Source organism: Cydia pomonella, chromosome 5 (genome assembly GCF_033807575.1).
Source record: "Cydia pomonella isolate Wapato2018A chromosome 5, ilCydPomo1, whole genome shotgun sequence".
Taxonomy (NCBI): domain Eukaryota; kingdom Metazoa; phylum Arthropoda; class Insecta; order Lepidoptera; family Tortricidae; genus Cydia; species Cydia pomonella.
The window spans coordinates 8748984-8767958 of NC_084707.1; the positions used below are offsets into that span (position 1 = coordinate 8748984).

At 37.5% G+C, this 18975-nt stretch overlaps 3 protein-coding genes across 3 annotated transcripts in view; 2 read left to right on the forward strand and 1 right to left on the reverse strand.

The window, feature by feature from the left end:
• LOC133517643 (sodium-dependent multivitamin transporter-like) overlaps nucleotides 1-1057 on the reverse strand; it is a 29808-nt gene extending 28751 nt beyond the window's left edge. Inside the window, exon 1 of the mRNA XM_061850995.1 lies at nucleotides 636-1057. The gene's annotated coding sequence lies outside the window, so the exon portion shown is untranslated. The remainder of the gene's footprint in view (nucleotides 1-635) is intronic.
• A 75-nt stretch (nucleotides 1058-1132) lies between these two features.
• LOC133517644 (uncharacterized) lies at nucleotides 1133-7136 on the forward strand. The gene is made up of 9 exons (XM_061850996.1): nucleotides 1133-1378; nucleotides 2045-2433; nucleotides 2685-2901; nucleotides 3227-3375; nucleotides 3682-3873; nucleotides 4726-4918; nucleotides 5270-5487; nucleotides 5787-5990; nucleotides 6957-7136. Exons 1-9 carry the CDS (start codon nucleotides 1279-1281, stop codon nucleotides 7089-7091), a joined length of 1797 nt encoding a protein of 598 aa, XP_061706980.1. The 5' UTR covers nucleotides 1133-1278; the 3' UTR covers nucleotides 7092-7136.
• Nucleotides 7137-7189: 53 nt separating this feature from the next.
• On the forward strand, nucleotides 7190-18196 carry LOC133517645 (sodium- and chloride-dependent glycine transporter 1-like). Its single transcript, XM_061850997.1, has 12 exons — nucleotides 7190-7491; nucleotides 8223-8354; nucleotides 9140-9294; nucleotides 9968-10035; nucleotides 10406-10538; nucleotides 11729-11863; nucleotides 12110-12213; nucleotides 12608-12845; nucleotides 13557-13685; nucleotides 14646-14846; nucleotides 15734-15862; nucleotides 18017-18196. Exons 1-12 carry the CDS (start codon nucleotides 7368-7370, stop codon nucleotides 18164-18166), a joined length of 1698 nt encoding a protein of 565 aa, XP_061706981.1. The 5' UTR covers nucleotides 7190-7367; the 3' UTR covers nucleotides 18167-18196.
• Nucleotides 18197-18975: the final 779 nt, after the last annotated feature.

Here is an 18975-nt window from a genome sequence, read left to right on the forward strand (position 1 = left end):
CCCTCCCTTCTGCTACAGATGCATCTGATATGGAAATGCTCAAAATAGTTTGAGGTCTACTGCTTTTGTCTATGTGTGAGAATTCTGACTAAATTTTTAGTCAACTTTATTGCATTTTTTCGTGAACGACTTTTCAGAGCTTTTCAGTATGGCCAGAGATTGCCCATAATCTCACCTGATAGTAAGCAACGACATAGCCTAAGGATTCAGCTAAAGCACTTTGTTTATATTACTAAATTTGTCCTACATATCACCGACATAGTACGGTAAAACTCAATAGTCGTTAGAAATTGAGTAGGTACTTACCTACCTTGTCATTTTCAATGTTTTGATTCAGTGCAATAGGTCAAGACCTAAATAAAATACCCTTAGGTCTGGAGAAAGTACATCAAAGAATGTAATAGTAATTTTTCATTTATATGCCGGTTTTTTAAAACAAAACTACATTGAATTTGATTGCACATTTCATGTATATAGTTTAGTTAGTTTTAGCATATACCCATATATCTAAACCTTTATTGCATTTACATACATACTTACTAAGTACCTGACAAGTACTTGGCGGCTTAAATACATTTGAATTGTTACAAACAAACAACTACCTATATTCCGGAAGTTAAATTGCAAACACATACCTAAGTACAATGTCTTGCCAATCACACAAGGGCGAGCAGAACTGTTGGCAACATTACTGCCGCTCCATAACCGCATCTCAAGCAACTTTCACTCTACAAACTCCGAGAACGAACACTAAATCAGCAGCGGGGAATTACATTCTTTACAAAACTTCACTCGAAATTCCCGCTCACCGAACGTCAATGTCATCGGCTTAATACAGCGATTTCAGGATTCAGGAGGTTATTAATCACACGCGATTTTTCATAATAATAAGAGTCCGATAATGTCGGCAGATGTATACAGTTCGCATCCACCGCGGCGGAGGCCAGCTACATTATGAATCGAGTCGGCGTTTCATACGGCAGAATGTATTCAAGTTTTATAAAAGACAACGTGCACTTTGACCGCTGTCGTGTGTCGCGAATAAACAGACCTACTCCCGCGCCATCTAGTTTAGTTTCGATGAACTACTAACGACGCGCTGCTTTACCGACAGAGAAATCCATAGGAAATGGAAAATCAACATTTGACACTGCTGAAAGTTTTTTTACAGAAATTATGTACCTAGTTTTATATTTATACGGATTGAATAAGAACATTTTATTTGCGAATTTTTAAGAATCTGTATTTATTAGCTTCGTCAAAAATAGTATTAGTTAAATGCCGCCAAAAGAACCCGTCAAGAAAATTCCACCACCGATTGCACGTCCACCAATAAGTGACTCAAGTCTTGTTTTATTACCCGATAATATTTTAGAAGGTATTGCAATACACTTATATGATTTTAGTTTTCACGACTGCTAACATATTTATAGAATTGCCTTTATTCTTACGGGACAAAAGGTAATAAAACTTAACTGTCAAGATGTCACTTCAGGGGATATCAAAGGATTGGTCAGTATGGAATACATTATTATAGTATAAAGTTTTTATTTCATTCAAACCGTGACAGTGCATATTTAAATAATAGATGAAATTAAAAACACACAAATGTGTGTGAAATGGTTTTGAATGTATTTTTTAAATACAATTTACGAAATACGGGCCGCGACTTTATCACCTAGGTGTATCGAGGCGGTGATACCAGTCCAATGCATAAATTTTACGTACAAAAACAATATTATCTTCGATATATGAAGCAAATTAAGTATATTTTTATTCAATATGAAAAAAAGAGATAGTCGATTTTTATTTAAATATATGCATTTTGTTAAGAGCATCACTTTTTACGAGAATATATTTTATCGGCCTTTGTTGTTCTGTAGCAGTAGGTATTTTATACCTTTAGATATAATTTTATCAAACAGGTATTAAGGACTTCAGAATAGTAATAAAAGTCAATGTAATGGAATAAAGTCCTTATTCGATTTTAAATACCTTCTCCACTACCCAATTTTTTAATCGTAAGCCTGACTTGTCTTCCAAGGATTCCAAGAACGACTTGAAACGGGTATTGACTGGACACACGAAGCGCTAGCCCGAAGGTTTCATCGATCAAAATGCCTAAGAGACGATATACCTACAATACCCTTCAGTAAAGGACTTCAGAACAGGATTCAGAAAAGTATCCTCTGCGGATTTCTAGACGAAAACTCACCTATTAGTCTTCAGGACCAATGGGAGATACTTTTACCTTTAACTCAGTGGGATATAAGCAGATTTAGTAATGAAGAAGGAAAGGTATGCTTCCGCAGTGTCAACTGTATCACCGAGAATGTTGAGAAACTTATAAAGAGAGCAGTGACGGCTGGAGATCGTGCCCTTTTGAGAAAAGAATTAAAGGAGGTTCCAATGTTGAGAATTTTCGACTCAGGGGTAATTATAAGACACTTATTTGTATAGTACTTACCTAAGCCTAAAATTTAAATATTTTTTTCTTCAAACAGCATTTTTGTTTTTAAAATATCACGTTCACGTTAGTGGCAAAAAACCCTGCCTGACTCTTTTAACTCCAATGAAATATAAGAACCACTTACAAAGTAATAATCCATCGAATATGTATAATATTTCTTTATTAATAAAGAAATACTAATTAATAAAGTATTTATTTTCATGACGATTCATAGATAACCGACTTAGACAGCGGCCTCTCAGAATTCACCAAACTGGTGACATTGAATCTGTGCGGCAACTACATTGGTGACATCGATGCCGCTTTCCTTCCCCCAGGGCTGAAACTACTTGAGCTCCAAGCTAATCGAATATCGAAAACTGAAACGTTCGCGGAACACCTGCCGCCGACCTTGCTGTATTTGGGCTTGGCTCGGAATTTATTGACAAACGGTAATCTAATAAGATAACTATGGTAGTTATTGCTAACAAACTGCAAAACTTGAATCTTCTTTTTATATTTCCAAAATTGGTTACCAAAAATGTTTAGAATTTGATTTAAAGGCAGTTTTGACGTGATGAGGTAATTAACAATTCTATGCTACATACTTAAATGTAGTCATATCTAGACAAACAGTAGACTGAAGCAGCAGCAGTAGGGAGGTATTCCAATGCTAGTCAATATTTTACAAGTGATTCACATTCTAGTAAAGGTTTCCTAGTTTTACAGTTTACAGAAAAGCAGGAATATTGTGTGAAAGTATGTACATATTTTCAGAAAGTCTCCAAGGATTACCAGGACTACCACGCATTATTACATCTTTGGATTTGTCTGAAAACGACATCTATAATCTTGAAACGGTACTAGATGGCCTGGGTACGCTGCCGTATCTCAAGGCATTATCACTCGCCGGCAACCCGTGTTCAGTAAGCTACCAAATACACGCGCTTTGTAGTTGAAGTGTTTTTGGATAGATGGCGCTAGTAGTCTTAAAAGATACTATAATTTTCCTGTTATATTGTCTGAGATTATTATTTATAAAAACCATCAAGCAGAAGTGCTTGGATTGTTATATCCCAGCTTATGTGAGCGTGGTAACTGGTGGAATCACTAACAAACCAAATAAGCATTTTAGGGGCTTAGACTCTGGGAGACCATCGGGTTACCATATGCTCATTTGATTGGTCTGTTCGCTAACTAAAACAAAAAAAAACTTTATCACATCTTTATAGGTATGCATGGGCTACAGCTCCATAATTACCATGAAACTACCAAATCTGCAATGGCTGGACTCCCGAGAGATCCTACCCACGGATAGACCCGATGAATTCTGGGAACCTCATCCTGATGACTACCGGTCCAATTACTTCAACTTTACTGTGCTGCGAATCATGTCCATACCTCAGCCACCGAAACCTGATAAGGTATACTTAATAAATATGGGACAACTAACTAACTAACTATTGTGACGCAGTGATCCAGGGTCTTGGCCTCCAAAACGAGAGAACGCCACTTGTCCTGATCCTCCAAAACGAGAGAACGCCACTTGTCCTGATCCTCTGCCACTTCCAAAACAAATATGGGACAATATTACACAAATCGACCCAGTCCCACACAGTGTTGGCCGAAACGTTAATGCAATTGACCATTAACCATTACAAATTGAACCGTAAACTGTAACCGACCATTACGCTTTATGGTTCAATTTGTAATGGTTAATTGTCAATTGCAATTAACGTTCGGCCAACACAGGTCCCACAGCATGATATATCCTCCGTTACCTTGTATCTCCTGAGACCTCGCGTATTTTTTTTTGCGTACGTATTCCACAATCTGTTCTGAAGTTTTGTACAGTAACTATAAATTCCAAATTCAAAAACAATACAGTTGTTACTGTAATAGTTAAGACACTGGAAAAGAGAACTTTCGCGATACTTGGGTGAGCTACATCATCATCAGCATCCTACTATTTATACCTATCCCGATTATTAAAACGGGACCTTTAACCTTGACTTAGACCAAAATTCATAGTGAAAGCTACTAAGATCCGACTTTTCTGCATAGAAGGAGAATAGGCTATTTGTGGGAAGGTAGTATTTAAAATTGAACAAGTAATCTGAGGTCGAGACTCAAAAATATTTTTAAAACAATTTGATTTCCTAAATACATATTTGTAGGTAGTATTACCTCATGTATTTAGGCGTAATGTTGTTTGGTTGGGAAGAGTTTTTACAAAAGGTAAATATCATAGTAAATGTACAAATTGCAATTCACAGGGCGCCACGACGACGTTTCACGTAGAATTAGAGCTGCCCTTCTTGGACTCCAAGAGAAGGAATTTCCTGATGTTCCGGCGCAACGAATCTTTGAGAGAGATGCTGCCGCCGCCTGAGTATGAATCCGAATTGTTGTTGGGAGCAAAAACGTCTCCGTCAATTGCGGGGCCCAGTAGAACAGACATAGGCATAGGTACGTTCAGATCTAGCGAACATGCCGCAAGTATTTAGATAGCGCGCTTAATGCGAGATTTGCATAGTTTACGTTATGTAGTTCGTCCAGGTAACGTGGCCGGATTCTCCACAGTAGAATCGTATTTTAAATGACATTTTAAAGGCTACCTATTCGAACAATAGCTATCGACGTTAGCGACGTTAACATGCCTTGCATTTTTGATAGAGTCGGAACTCTAACCGAAGTTAGCATCTAGGTACAAACAGGATTTTCATTTTTCATAATTAACTATTCATTGCCAAATTTAGTTACGAGCATAGTGGAACAAGTTGTTCTACATATGTTGACTAAATACCAATACATCTACAGACCTTGAAACCACCACACATGAATCCGATATCTATGCCCGCCTGGTACCCAAGGAGTCCAGAGAAATTCTCAACTATACCGTCTTTGAGAGCAACAAAGTGCAGTGGAACAAGATGATCAATTTCCAAGAGCCTACTGTCAGGATCTTCTGTCCGGATCTCGTTGCTCTGAGGGATACTTTTCAGACGGTAGTCACTCTTAGACTGGTATATACAGTGGTAAGTTAAAGTATATAGTTATCATTAGTGCAGGATCTATAACCTCACAGTCTCAAACAATTTTTAGCTCCCGATGTCCTAGTGACTAAAATTTTGCATTATTTTCGACTGTATGTATTTTCGACTGCAGACTGTCATAGTACCGATACCGTCTTATGAAGAAGACCAAAGGTCGTTATAAGAACTGTTTAATAGACCAATCACAAATCCATTAAGCTAGAAATAATCGTCTTGAGAAGTAAATAATTGACTATCTACAAAAATACAAGACATTTTTGATATCAACATACTTATTTCAGTTAATGGGCAAACAAGGTAAACCGGAAAAGCCCCGTAAAAGCGCTACAACGATCAAGCAACCGCCAGGCGAATCCCGAGTAATTCTTGCCACCATCCGCTGCGCCTTGAAGAACCCAGACTGGAGCCAACCCTTCCAGCACTTCCACTGGGACGACTCGCTTGGCACCAATGATGCGATGCATTGGGGCGATGGGGATCTTGCGGTAATCTTCTTCTTCTTTTCGTGTCGAGGTTCCTTTTTTTTTTTTTTATACGATGTAAGCCCAATAGGCAGCGGTGTTGACAGCCCTGGCTGTCGCGTCCCTCAGATCCAGCTCCGAGCAGTGATGCGGGCATGTGGGGCATGCCAGTAGATGTGCCATGGTTTGCGTTGCTGTGTCGCAGGTACATTGAGTCGAGGAGCTACGGAGCAATCCCCACTTGGCCATATTTTGCTTGCAGCGACCAACTTGGGACCAACTTGCGGTAATAAATATAGATTAGCCTCTATATATTTATTTTTTTATACTACGTCGGTGGCAAACAAGCATACGGCCTGACTGATGGTAAGCAGTATCCGTAGCCTATGTACGCCTGCAACTCCAGAGGAGTTACATGCGCGTTGCCGACCCTAACCCCCTCCCACCCTCGTTGAGCTCTGGCAACCTTACTCACCGGCAGGAACATAACACTATGAGTAGGGTCTAGTGTTATTTGGCTGCGATTTTCTGTAAGGTGGAGGGTGGAGGGGTGGAGGTGGGTGGATATAGCCTGCATCATGAATCCAGAGTAGTTCGCACCACCATCCGCATCGCGTTTAAGAACCCAGAATGAAGCCAGCCCTTCCAGCGCTTTCACAGGGAGGACTCGCTAGGCACTAATGACGTGTACTGGTGATCTTGCGGTAATATTATACGTTTACACACTCTTTATCCTGTTCCTTATTATATGACGACTAGCCTCGCCCTCAACCATACCAATGATCATACATAAAAATCAAAATATAGCCTCACGCGTTCACTGACAGTACCTCGACAGATGGCCTATTTGTGGATTTAACAACGCTTAGCTCTTACAGCTAAGCGTTATTAAACTACATACTACAGTAGTACTCGTACTGTCAGCGAAAGTGTTGAGTTAAGAGATACTTCAGAGATTTTGATTCAGAAATTGTATTTTTTCATCATCAGATTCTCCAGTATTCTCAAGGTCCACCAAAAGCCGCAAAAGGAAAACCAGAAGCAGACGCGTTGTTATCTAAGCAACCGATTCCTGATAATCTGACGTGCCACTTCTGCTTCGGAATTGATGCCATCCGGTTCTAAAAAACAAGGAAGTAAACCTTATAAAATAAAACGTTGACAATTCAATTCGTATATCCTTTATTTGGACCTAACAGTACCCAACAACTCATTATCCTATTGAATTGAATACAATTTGTAATCTCTCCTTGACTCAGTGTCGTGAAGACCCCTATCGTTTGCGTTGGAACGTGACTGGTCAGTTGCTAAAAAAAGAAACTGGGTTAGTAAACAAAAAATATCAAATCGGTGCAAATAGTGTTTGTTATCAGTGTTTTCAATAATCTTACGAGTTCGCAAATGACGGGGGCGCCTCGTGAACGCTGGGGCAGCCAGATCGAGTATTTGTTATCATGTTTAGGGTACGCGGTTGGCATTGGGAACGTCTGGAGGTTTCCTTATCTGTGCTATAGGAATGGTGGAGGTAAATATTTCAAAGTTAAGTAAATCTGGGTATCACTGGGAACTGCCGCTAAGCACTGCTAGCCTGGATTCAAAGGATCCTAGAACTCGAAAAGTGGTAAACCACTTTCTTGGCTGACTGTACATTAACCTCTGGTGTGTGTATAATGTGGATCTTGACCGAATTATAAGTCATCTTTTTGCATTTCTTTCGAGAAGGATTTTTTCTGCGCTATATCTACACCACAGCCGAGATTTCAACCTAAGTTTGAACCCACCATTTTTGACTACCACACACATATGAAAGGTTAAAGCTATACAATGAGTCATAAAAGTCATAATTTATTTAGAATCAAAGTCAGACGTTCACACTTCTAGCTGGGAACGCCTGCTAAATGCTAATAGTAGCAGCCGTGCCAGATTAATAAAAAAATGCAAAAGAAACGAAATATTGCTTTTATGTAAATATGTTGTCGTCGTGTTATGATTGACATTTTAATTTCGAAAATCAATATTAAAATCATGTACAGGAGTGCAAGATTAAAAAAAAACTTGGAACAATTCTGGGAAATCCATACAAATTTTAACAACAACAACCAATATTTTTTGTATTGTTAGTGTCTTAGAGGCGTGTTAATATATTTTTGGACCGTGGCTTGTAAAGATGTTTGTGAACTCGTCTGTACATCAGTATAAAAAAATACTGTTATCAAATGTAACATGTGACATAGCTAGCATTATGAATATTTGCAGGCGCATTCCTCGTCCCATATTTCCTCACCCTGTTCGTTTGCGGGATCCCGCTGGTGTACCTGGAGACGACACTGGGACAGTTCGCCAGTGCAGGATGCATTTCCGTCTTCAATATAAACCCTTTGCTCAAAGGTAAACACAAAATAATTTCCAACAAATATCAAGTACTTGTTGGATTTTTTTTACAATCAAATTTTTTTTTAGTTGTTTGCAATAGATTTAAATTAAATTGTCTTACTTTTCTTCTTGCACCATTTTTACATTTCTGTTTAGCCCTATGGTTGACTGGTAGAGAGGCGTTTAGGCATTTAGTCCACCATTTGTATTTGTTTTTATATTATGTGTTATGTGCAAAGAAGTTTAAATAAATACATAAATTTTAGCATTCATTAACCGACTTCAAAAATCAATAGTATAAATTATCATTTTTATTTTGGTTTATGTAGTTAAACTTACTTACTTATGTTATGTATTTAATTTTTTTCTTTAGCTATTTAAACCTGGATTTAAAACTTAATCCTATTATAAATGGAACGAATCACATTTTAAACCTTTTTAACCCTCGACGCAAAAAGAATCGTGTTATGAGATCAATATTATTATTTATTTATCTGTGTCGTGTCTATCTTTGGCAGTGTACCTCTTAAACAGTCTTATTTATGTGCCCGAATGTTTTATCATTCTTAGTTTTTCTGTCAATTTACAAAAATATTGTTTCCTATAGGCGTATTCTAATATTAATTATAGGATGTTGATTATGGATTCGATCTGGATTAGATATGGATCGGATTTTCAACCAAAAAAACTCATTTTGGACACTAACAGATCCGATCCACATCTAATCCAAATCATATTCATATCCTATGATTCAAATTAGAATACGTACGCCTGATAGTCATAACTCATTTACATTACAGGGGCCGGATATGCTGCTGTCGTTCTAAACGTGATAGCCATAATTTATTTCTCCACTATTCTGGCATACCCGATCTTGTTCATCTACCATTCGTTCACCTCTCCGCTGCCGTGGCAACACTGCGGGAATCCCTGGAACACTGACAAATGTGTTGAGGTAAATGTAGTATAAACAACTAAGTTACAGTCATAAGAGCATTTTGGGTAAAACACGTTTAGACTTTTAGACCAAGAGCTCGATTAATATTAAACAACTTGTTAATGGTTTTGATACGACCTTGACGATCGATATGGTGATCGGCGCGCATTCTCCAAAGATCAAAACCGTAAGAAGTTGATAAATTTGAATCGGGCTCCAAGTAGCGTTCACGAACAGTTTTCAGACCTAATCGAGAGTTCCCATAAAAAATTGTTTTACAATGTCACAAAAGTTTAAACACGGAGGAATATGAGCACAAAAAAAAATGGTAGGTATTCCAAAGTTTTTAATAGTCCGATTTTTTAGCATTAGAAAGAAGGTAAGCGATTGTGACGTGTTTTTTTTATTGAAAAACAGTTTTGAAAAATAAATCACGGAAAATATGTAACAATTATAAATCATATACGATCATTTACATTATGTTGATTTCATAAGAATAATTACTGATTTTTAGAAAGCGTTATAAAATAAAAAGACTTGTCAAGATTGTTCACCTTTATTCTAATGCTTAAAAAAACGAGCTATAGATGCACGCAGTGTATACATAACTCGGCTTATCTTAAACAAGTTGTCTGCTTGAAAACAATTTTATTGTGAACTTTTTTTAACCTCGGTTTCTTTTTATTTTCAGATAACGAGTAATGCGAGCATATTTACCAGCAATGGATCAATCACAACTCCTGAAGACGAATTCTATCAGTAAAAACAATCTTTTTATTCAATTTAGAATATCAATCACGATTTGTTTTCATTCTCAACTGGAAGAATGCAACATTTAGTACTTTTCAAGAATTATAAAAATAACTGATAAGTTTCGCAGAGGTATTATTGATCAGCATCAGGTTAACAGCCTACTGGATCGTGATCCCAAATGTCAAAAATGTATTAAGATGGTCATACTGAACACGGTTTCTTATGGGACTTATGGGACCGATATGAAAAATCATTAAAAAAATATTGGTACCCCAGGGCCGATACGTTTCGTCTACTTCGGGCTCTGAAGGTGTCCATTAGATTATTCTGGTTAGTGCAATGGGGAAATTTGTTTAGTATGAATCTATTGTTCCAGCATACGCTTGTTGCGAATGTCTTCAGGCATACACGAAATCGGCGGCATGGTGTGGCCTGTCTTCTGGTGCAACTTGATAGGCTACGTGCTCGTATACATGTCCATCTGCAACGGTGTCAAAAGTGTTGGCAAGGTGAGTCGACCAACAACATGTTCAGGTCTCTATAAATCTCAGGTAAATATTGTATTTTTACCACAACTCACACACACCTAAAGGTTTTCTTTATATTCTTCAAAAACTCATTCATGCAAATGTTGTGTTGTTTCTCCTCCCAACGCTGATTGTGGTTTGAACAGTGGAGTAAGTAATCAGGTTGTAGTAGATGCTGAAATTTATCTCAATGAGGGCTACCGTTTTTGTGCTCACCGTTAGTGCTACTGTATATGGTGGTCCAGAAAAACAACTCTCAAAATTCTGCATGCTAATTTAAAAAAAAAGTTCTAATATTCACAAATGTATTAACGTAAAATGTTTATATTTAAAATTAAATGGAAAACCGGGTCGCTATGCCAGCGTCCCCAAAACACGGCACAAAGCTTAGTTAGCAATGTGCACCAAAATTAACACGACGGTAAGGTGAGTCAACCTGGCACGCTGCCGCTGTCACTCACATAACTTTCTGAAAAACTTTTTATGTTTATTTATTTGGGTTACATTTATTATTGTCGCCAAAATTTAACTGCTTTAAAAGTCAATTCTAAATTACTGTTGCCATTTCTATGAAAATAAAGTAAAATTGAGATCCCTAATATTTTTGGATAACTCTTAAAAATAAGTTGCATAGGGTTGTAGCTAATAAGACATTATTTAGGGAGTGGTCTTGATTCCTTTAATCCCCTCGTCAGAACAGAATTTTGAATAAATATATATTTTAAGACAAAAAAAAAGAATTTTCTTAATTGGTTGAAAAATGACAGAGTTCTGAGACAAAAACATTATGTAAAAATAATACAACCGATTGAGAACTTTGCAAGTTGCGGAAAGTTTCCAAAAACTTTAAAAAAGTTTACGGAAATTTGAGGAAAAAATCACAGGAAACAAAGGAAACTTTCATTAAGAAATAGAAACTTTCGATCCCGTACAAAAATGAGAACTTTCAGTTTTTTTTTGTATGAGGAAATTTAGCAATTTTGGAACTTTTCGACGGCACATCAGTACCTCCTCTTATTGGAATTTTGTAGTCGATTAAAAAAATCACATTCGTTCCATGCACTACGTATTAATTACTGTTCCCTCTTGGTGATTTCGTCATATCCTACGCGATCAATGTGTAACTACATACTAGTATATTATAAAGGCTTCGATGCTAAGTTTGTCCACAGATCGTGTATTTCACCGTGGTTTTCCCCTACTTGGTGTTGTGCGTATTGTTCATCCGCGGCATTACGCTGCCTGGCGCTTGGCAGGGCATTCTTTTCTACGTGTGGCCCGACTGGCAGAAACTGGCAAACTCGAAGGTACAAACTAATATGTAATAGGATATAAACACATAGCATGGAGGGGGGCAGGGGACTATAGCCCAAACCACATGCTTAATGAAGTTCATGTGTTGAAGTCGTTACCCTGCAGCGTGACGTATATCTACCTACCTATAGGCTTGTGATGATAGACCTTTGTTCAAAAATAATAAGAAAATGGGATTCTAATTTAGTTTCTAATTATTCACTTATAAGGTATTATTTACCTAGTAAGCATCATTTCAGGTTTGGGCAGACGCCGCTATGCAACTGTTCTATTCGCTCGGACCTGGTTGGGGAGGTTTAGTCAGTATGGCGAGTTTCAATAAATTCCATTATAAAAACTTAAGGTCAGTAACGCTGCAACAACCTCTAGTTAATTGACTGAGCGAGAGCGAAGGTCTATATTTTATCTTGGGCATTATGCTTTCGATTGTCGGTCCGGCAGTTCTCCTTTAAATATTGCATTTCACAATGGATTCTCGTAAAATTTTGTGAGTAGATTTGATATGTCATATAGATTTTTTGACGATTCACTTTTTGGATATCTTTCTAAATAGTAGAGTTGTGTCCTCTGTGAGTTCACGACGTCTCCTACTCACAGAGGGCACAGATCCACTACATAATTTGTTTATTTAAATAATTCGTCTCTAACTGATGTTAGAATTAAGAAATAATTTTTTAGGCAATCATTACTGCACTTCCGTCATAAAAAATAAACTTAAAATTCTTATTGTATTTCAGATCATCTATATTAATTCCCCTAATCAACAGTGGAACTAGTATCTGGGCAGGTTTCGTAGTGTTCTCCGTGCTAGGGTTCGCAGCAGAGCGGGCGGGGGTCCCTATAGACAAAGTGGCTACTGCGGGTCCGGGGCTCGCGTTTGTCACATACCCTGCTGCTGTAACCATGATGCCCGCATCCAACTTCTGGGCCCTAACGTTTTTTGTAATGCTGTTCCTCTTAGGTATCGATACTATGGTAAGTAGCTTAGCCAAGATGACAATCGTTGATAGAAAACGCCAAACGAAATAATAATTATGTGTGGAAATAATCACGTGACTTTTCGTTGCATCTGTCATACCTAAATTTTTTTTCGTTTGGCGATTGACGATATAGTTACGATTGACATCTTGGCTAAGCCCTTTAGTATGCAACTTTTTTATAACACTTAAAGATAAGATAAAGATAAGATAAAAAATATGTTTATTGCACAAGAAAGGACACAGAAAAAGTATACAGCGGTTGTTTTTAAGAGTTGGTGCATAACTAGATTGACAACAGAGTTTCCAGGAGTCCCCGCACTAGGCTAGGCCTGTATCGCGGGAGACCAGAAGTACATATAAATGTCATGCAAGTCAACGAAAAACGAAAATTTATTTTTATATAATAAATATGACATTCAGGTTTATACATACACTTGACTCTCATTTTGATGTCTAATGGGTAATTAATGTTCTTAACAATTTTCAGCTTTGGTTTGAAGCAGATTAGGTACCTCTTTTTCCAATAGCTGACCAGAAATATCCGAGTAAAATTTTAATTCTCTTTATATGTATTATTGACTATGCAGTTCTATTTAGATAACAATGAATGTGGGCAGGATTCCAATTCAATATACAGTAAACGAAAATACAACTCCATTCCGCGTCAATTTCTCTCACGATATAATAAAACCCAATATTGTTTCAGTTCGTGACAATAGAAGCCGTAATCGCTGGGTTTATGGACGAATTTCCGAAATTACGGGCGCATAAACGATTGATAACATTTCTGACGTGTGTTGTGCTCTTTCTTTCGGGCATTATTTGCAATACTGAGGTAAGCAGCAAACAATATTACATTAAGTCCGACAGAATAGACTACGTAGAAGTAAGTAATAACACTAATAACCGCTATAATAACGACTTTTTTTTTTTTTTTTATTAAAAACTGATCGGCTATTGGCTCTAGTCACACCTGTCGGAAAGTGAAGACAGGGCCTAAGATGGAGCTCACCGGTTTATTAGTAGCCTATTCACTCTTGCTTTAAAGAGACCGAGGTCATATTTATCAGGGAATACAGATGGCGGGAGCGCTTTCCAATCGTTAGCCGTCCGTACCAGAAAAGAGGAGGCAAAACCGACCGTTTCGTGTGAACAAATGGAACGTTTACCACGAACGGGTGCATTTTCTTTATGTACTAATAAACGGTACGTATCACGAATATTTGTACGAATGTCTCGAAATTATTTTCTAGCATTAGGTAGAATTAATTAATTATGCATCAGTAAACTGCAAACTATGGTGCGATACTGAAGAACATGGCATTAGTAACCTAGTTTATCTAGGAAACATAGTTAAGAAAGAAGTAGGCATGTTGCGTGACTCTGGCTTTCACATAGTTTCACGATAACCGCGAGTCATTCTTAGTGTAGCTTTAAATTACGACTGTAACTTTGTATGTAACGACATATAACGTTTTTGCTTTATAGGCTTTTGTCAAGCAAGCTCGTGCTTAAAAGGTAGTTTGACTTAGTTTTAAGGGTGGGCAAAATTTCTGACCCCGACTCATTTGAGAGAAGGGTATAATATTCGATTGTATGCTGTGTTTTATTAATGTTTGTTGTTGCCTCATAACTATTTTTTTTTCTATTAAAGATTATTAATGTTATTATACTTTATTGCTTGTACCTATAGCTATGATTTATTTCATAGATAAGTTATTATAAAAGAATGGACCAATGGACCAGTGCAAAAAGCTTCACTTCAGGACAATAATAAAAAAATTCCATCTTCCAGGGAGGCCTCCACGTCATTGGCCTCCTAGATACACACGTGGCCATCGCCGCTGCACCGGTGGTGTGCTTGATGGAGCTCATAGCCGCGGTGTACACGTACGGCGCCTCGAACCTGAGTATGGACGTACGCTTCATGACAGGACGACCGCTCAGACCCTTTTGGCTTTTTGTGTGGCGTTATATAGTGCCACCTTTCTTATTGGTAAGTTTATAGCATATTATTTGTATAGTGGATATTCTTGTCAGTGTTGCGGGCGTAGGTACCATTTGGTTATTTGATGAAGCTCATAGGTTTGCAGTAAGTACAGTCAAGGTATTAAATATCGACATAGACAAACGGCCCAATTCGAAGAATGATAAAGACATTTACGATCTTGGAAAGGTCTTTAAAAGATCGATAACTAAACGACATGTCAAAATTAACGTTTATTTCGATTCCGCTGTGATCCCAATAAGATCTATTTACGATATTTCTAACGTCAAAGTGACATTGGTTGCCCAAATCGAGTTGCTTCTGTCAATACGGCATACAAACGATATCTAAATGAGAACTTATCTAAACCAGCGGTGGCATGACAGGCACAGTGACAAATGATAAAGAGCCGACCATCTTAGCCCTACAGATCTTATCGTTATCGTATTTCATTCTTCGAATCAGGCCGAAAGTGCCAATAATATGTAAACACGACCTTGTTGCCCAAACTTCATATTTTTGGCACTTTGTTCGTGCCATTATTTAATACCTTGACTGTACTTACTTACCTATATATGTCTTTTTTTATAATAAGACATTTCTATCATCGACATTATATTTTCGTCATATCATCGTCATCATCATGACGTTGTCCCTCCCAATACTGACTTGATTATCTGGATTAACCTAATTACTCCTGCGACTGTATGTAGAATTGTAGAGCCGTTCTAGAGTGTAAGTGCAACTATTACAAGGCATGATCAACCATTCATAGCGGGACGAGCTTCATAATGTCCCATGCTAGTTCAAAACAGTTTTTGACAGGTATTAGGAAAACTTATCGCATCTTTGTCTAAACGCTGTTTACTGGTTGCTGACTTTATATTTTCATACAGGTTATAATCGTGTATGGAATGCGAGAAACTACAGGCATTGCGGGGTTGTGTATCGCCTTGTGCTCCGTCATGTGCATACCGTTATACGCCATCAGGGTCCTGTATCAATCTAGAGGTCCTCTGATGCAGGTAATTATTAGATACATATATTATTATAATTTCTTATTTTAGACGCCATGAACTTGTCAATTTTTTTTAATCTCCACATGCCTCATGATACTGGAAGAGCGTTTATTTAATCCCAATGCCATATGTTTAACACAAAACGTAAAATCAGACGTATTTAAATAAGGGTTCCGTAGTCAATTAGGAACCCTAATAAAAAATAGATTAGACTAAAACCAAATTTGGGTTACAACTTGGGTGGCCCGAAAATAAAAAATCCATCAAATAAAATCATGTAAAATGTTGCCAAGACAACACCATAAGGCTCACACTGTCAAAAAGTTATCAGATCTCTTGTAGAGCCAAGCTTCTAACTCTACAAGCTCTAATTTTACAAACTCGACACATTAGTCAAAATATATGGCTTGGCCGTTTCGCTACCGTCAAATGAGCGTAAGGTGCAAAAATTACTAATTCTTCACTATTAATTATTATACAATACTTCTTGTAGTAACGTAACTGCCAAGCCACATATTTTGACTAAGGTGTAGAGTATGTAAAGTTGGCTTGTAGAAATAGAATCTGGACTCTACAAGAGATCTGATAACTTTTTGACAGTGCGAGCCTTATGATTTCATCTTGGCAACATTTTACATGAAAATGTTTTTGATGGGATTTCACTTCTTTTTGTAAGTTGCGTATAACAATCTTCCATCCCCTAATTTAAAGGGTTGGGGGTGATTTACTATTAAAAATCCTGAAATACGTGTCTGGATGCCCATCTTATATACAATTTGCTTTTTATTGATTTCCCATACAAACTTCAACCAACTCCCCTTTTTCCCCCTTAACGCCCTTTTCCTCTCCCTTTTCACCCTTGCAGCGTGCTTTTGGGGTTGGGAACTTTGATATATCCTTCCTCATAACAAATTTCAGCTTCCTAGAACTTTAGGAACTGCCCTAAGGGTTTTGGTGAGTGAGTGAGTCAGTGACGAAATCGGGTTTTTTTAGATATGAATAAAATATAAATTATAAGAGCTATGCAATTGAATTTTTTTATACTTAATGAGTTCACTATTGAAATTATATCCCGAGAATTTTGTAGTTATGAGGATTCAAAAAAACGACGAAGTGCTTCGAGTCGAGGTAGGAATTACCTTGCGCTTCGCTTTGCCTGTCTTGGCGGGCACTACCGTGCCCCAGATACATAACTCTTTAGAAAATTAATACTTCAAGTAGGTAAATAAGCAGACATTTTGTTGAAAATACATTTTTTTTTTTTTCAAACTGTTACTGTAAATAAGTGAACATAACTATTTACCTACTGCTTGTAACAAACTGTTTTTATTACCTAACTTAACCACTGAAATAATATGGCACTTAAAAAAGGTATTAGTCACAACGCTGTCAAGAAAAGTGGCGTGTACTCTGAGAGGCGGGATTTATAAGTTTATTCAGAACAAGGTCGTATATTATTCATGAATTCAGGCAGACCATAAAACACTCGAACATCGAAAATAACTTTATTTGTCTATGGTAGGTAGCTGGCGGTATAAATAGCGACAGTGAAGATGTGAGCTCCATTAATTAATCGTTTATATAGTGGCAAATTTTTTTTCAGGCAGTGTCCTAATTGCAAAAAAATGACGATCTATTGTTGGTTTAAAAAAAAACATACTCCGCCACACGTTGATTTTTCCAGTTTTTTGTATCTTTTAGCTACATGTCTGGGGTCTCACCTAAAAATATACTTACTGTTATTTATAAACTGTACCCCTAGTGTAAATTTAGTCGATAGCGAAACGTGACGTACGCGTTTGCGATAAGTATCATTTTGTATGGGTTTTTGAACAGCGCGCCAAGCGGGACGTTTTGGAAAGTCAAAAATCTCATATTAAATGACACTTAACGCAAACGCTTACGTCACGTTTCGCTGTCGAAAATATTTACAGTAGGGGTACCGAACTATTAAACGTGTTTGAGTTTGCTGTTCACTAAACTAAGTAGCGGCTTATAAAATACACCTCAGTTTTAAATTTAAATTATACCTTAAAATTTTAGAGTACGAGTAAAATAGGTGTGACATATGGACAGACAGACTATAAAGGTTTCTTGCCCTTTTGGCTACAGAACTGTAATAACGTGATTTATAACTATATGTATTGTTTCACATTTCAGCGTATCCGTGAAAATTGCCGCGCGAGCAAGGAGTGGGGTCCTGTAGACCCAGATTTGCGTCTAAGCTGGCTCGCGGCGCGGAAGCATGAGCGGACCAAGCGGCAAGCCATCCGCGAGATCGAGTGCTATGGACATGAGCAGGCCGTGTGACCGAGTTAATAAAGCTATGTACATTTATAACCTTGCGTTTTAAATTTGTATCCCAACTTCTATCTTGGTGTTTCCCGGTTGTATCTTACAGCCTTGGGTCTGATCGGCAACCGATCCTTCGATAATGCACAGGCAGTCATTTTTATAAGAGCAACGGCTTTAATATAATTATGATCTTCAAACCTAGATGAAACTAAGCCTTTTATTTGTTTGAGCCCAATCTTGTTACGGTGTTTTCTATCACCGAAAAGTGACTGGTAAATATGAAATATCAAGTCGTACATAAGTTCCGACAAACTAGGCTGGCAAAATCTAAGCACGAACAAACTTAACAAACCAATTGCTAGAGTCCGTCGAGCTCAAAGAGATGAAATATAGATGTGATGCAAATCAACTTTATATTTGTGGGAGCCGAAGTGGATACGATGGAAAATATAGATGAAAACCCCAATGAGATATAATTTTTTGCCTGACCAATTGTATTTTTTGATCTGAAAACAGCTTTTACTTAATTCGCATAGTATACTTTGAAGAAGATGTGGCCGGAGATGGTGTCTTGCAGGAAACTTTTATCCAGCAGCGGTGACCAGTCAGCAGTGGACGTCTTTCGACCGACATAATGATGATTATGAGTTAACTATTTGCCATTCCTGTCTACTAGTCAGTTTTCATTTTCCCCTATTTCATATTACTTTATTTTAGTTTTTATTACTCCCGCGAGTCACGCGTTTTGCCCTAGAATATTATTGAACCTCGTTCAACCTTGTTGCTATGTAACCTTTGTATACGAACTCATTTGATACCGGTTA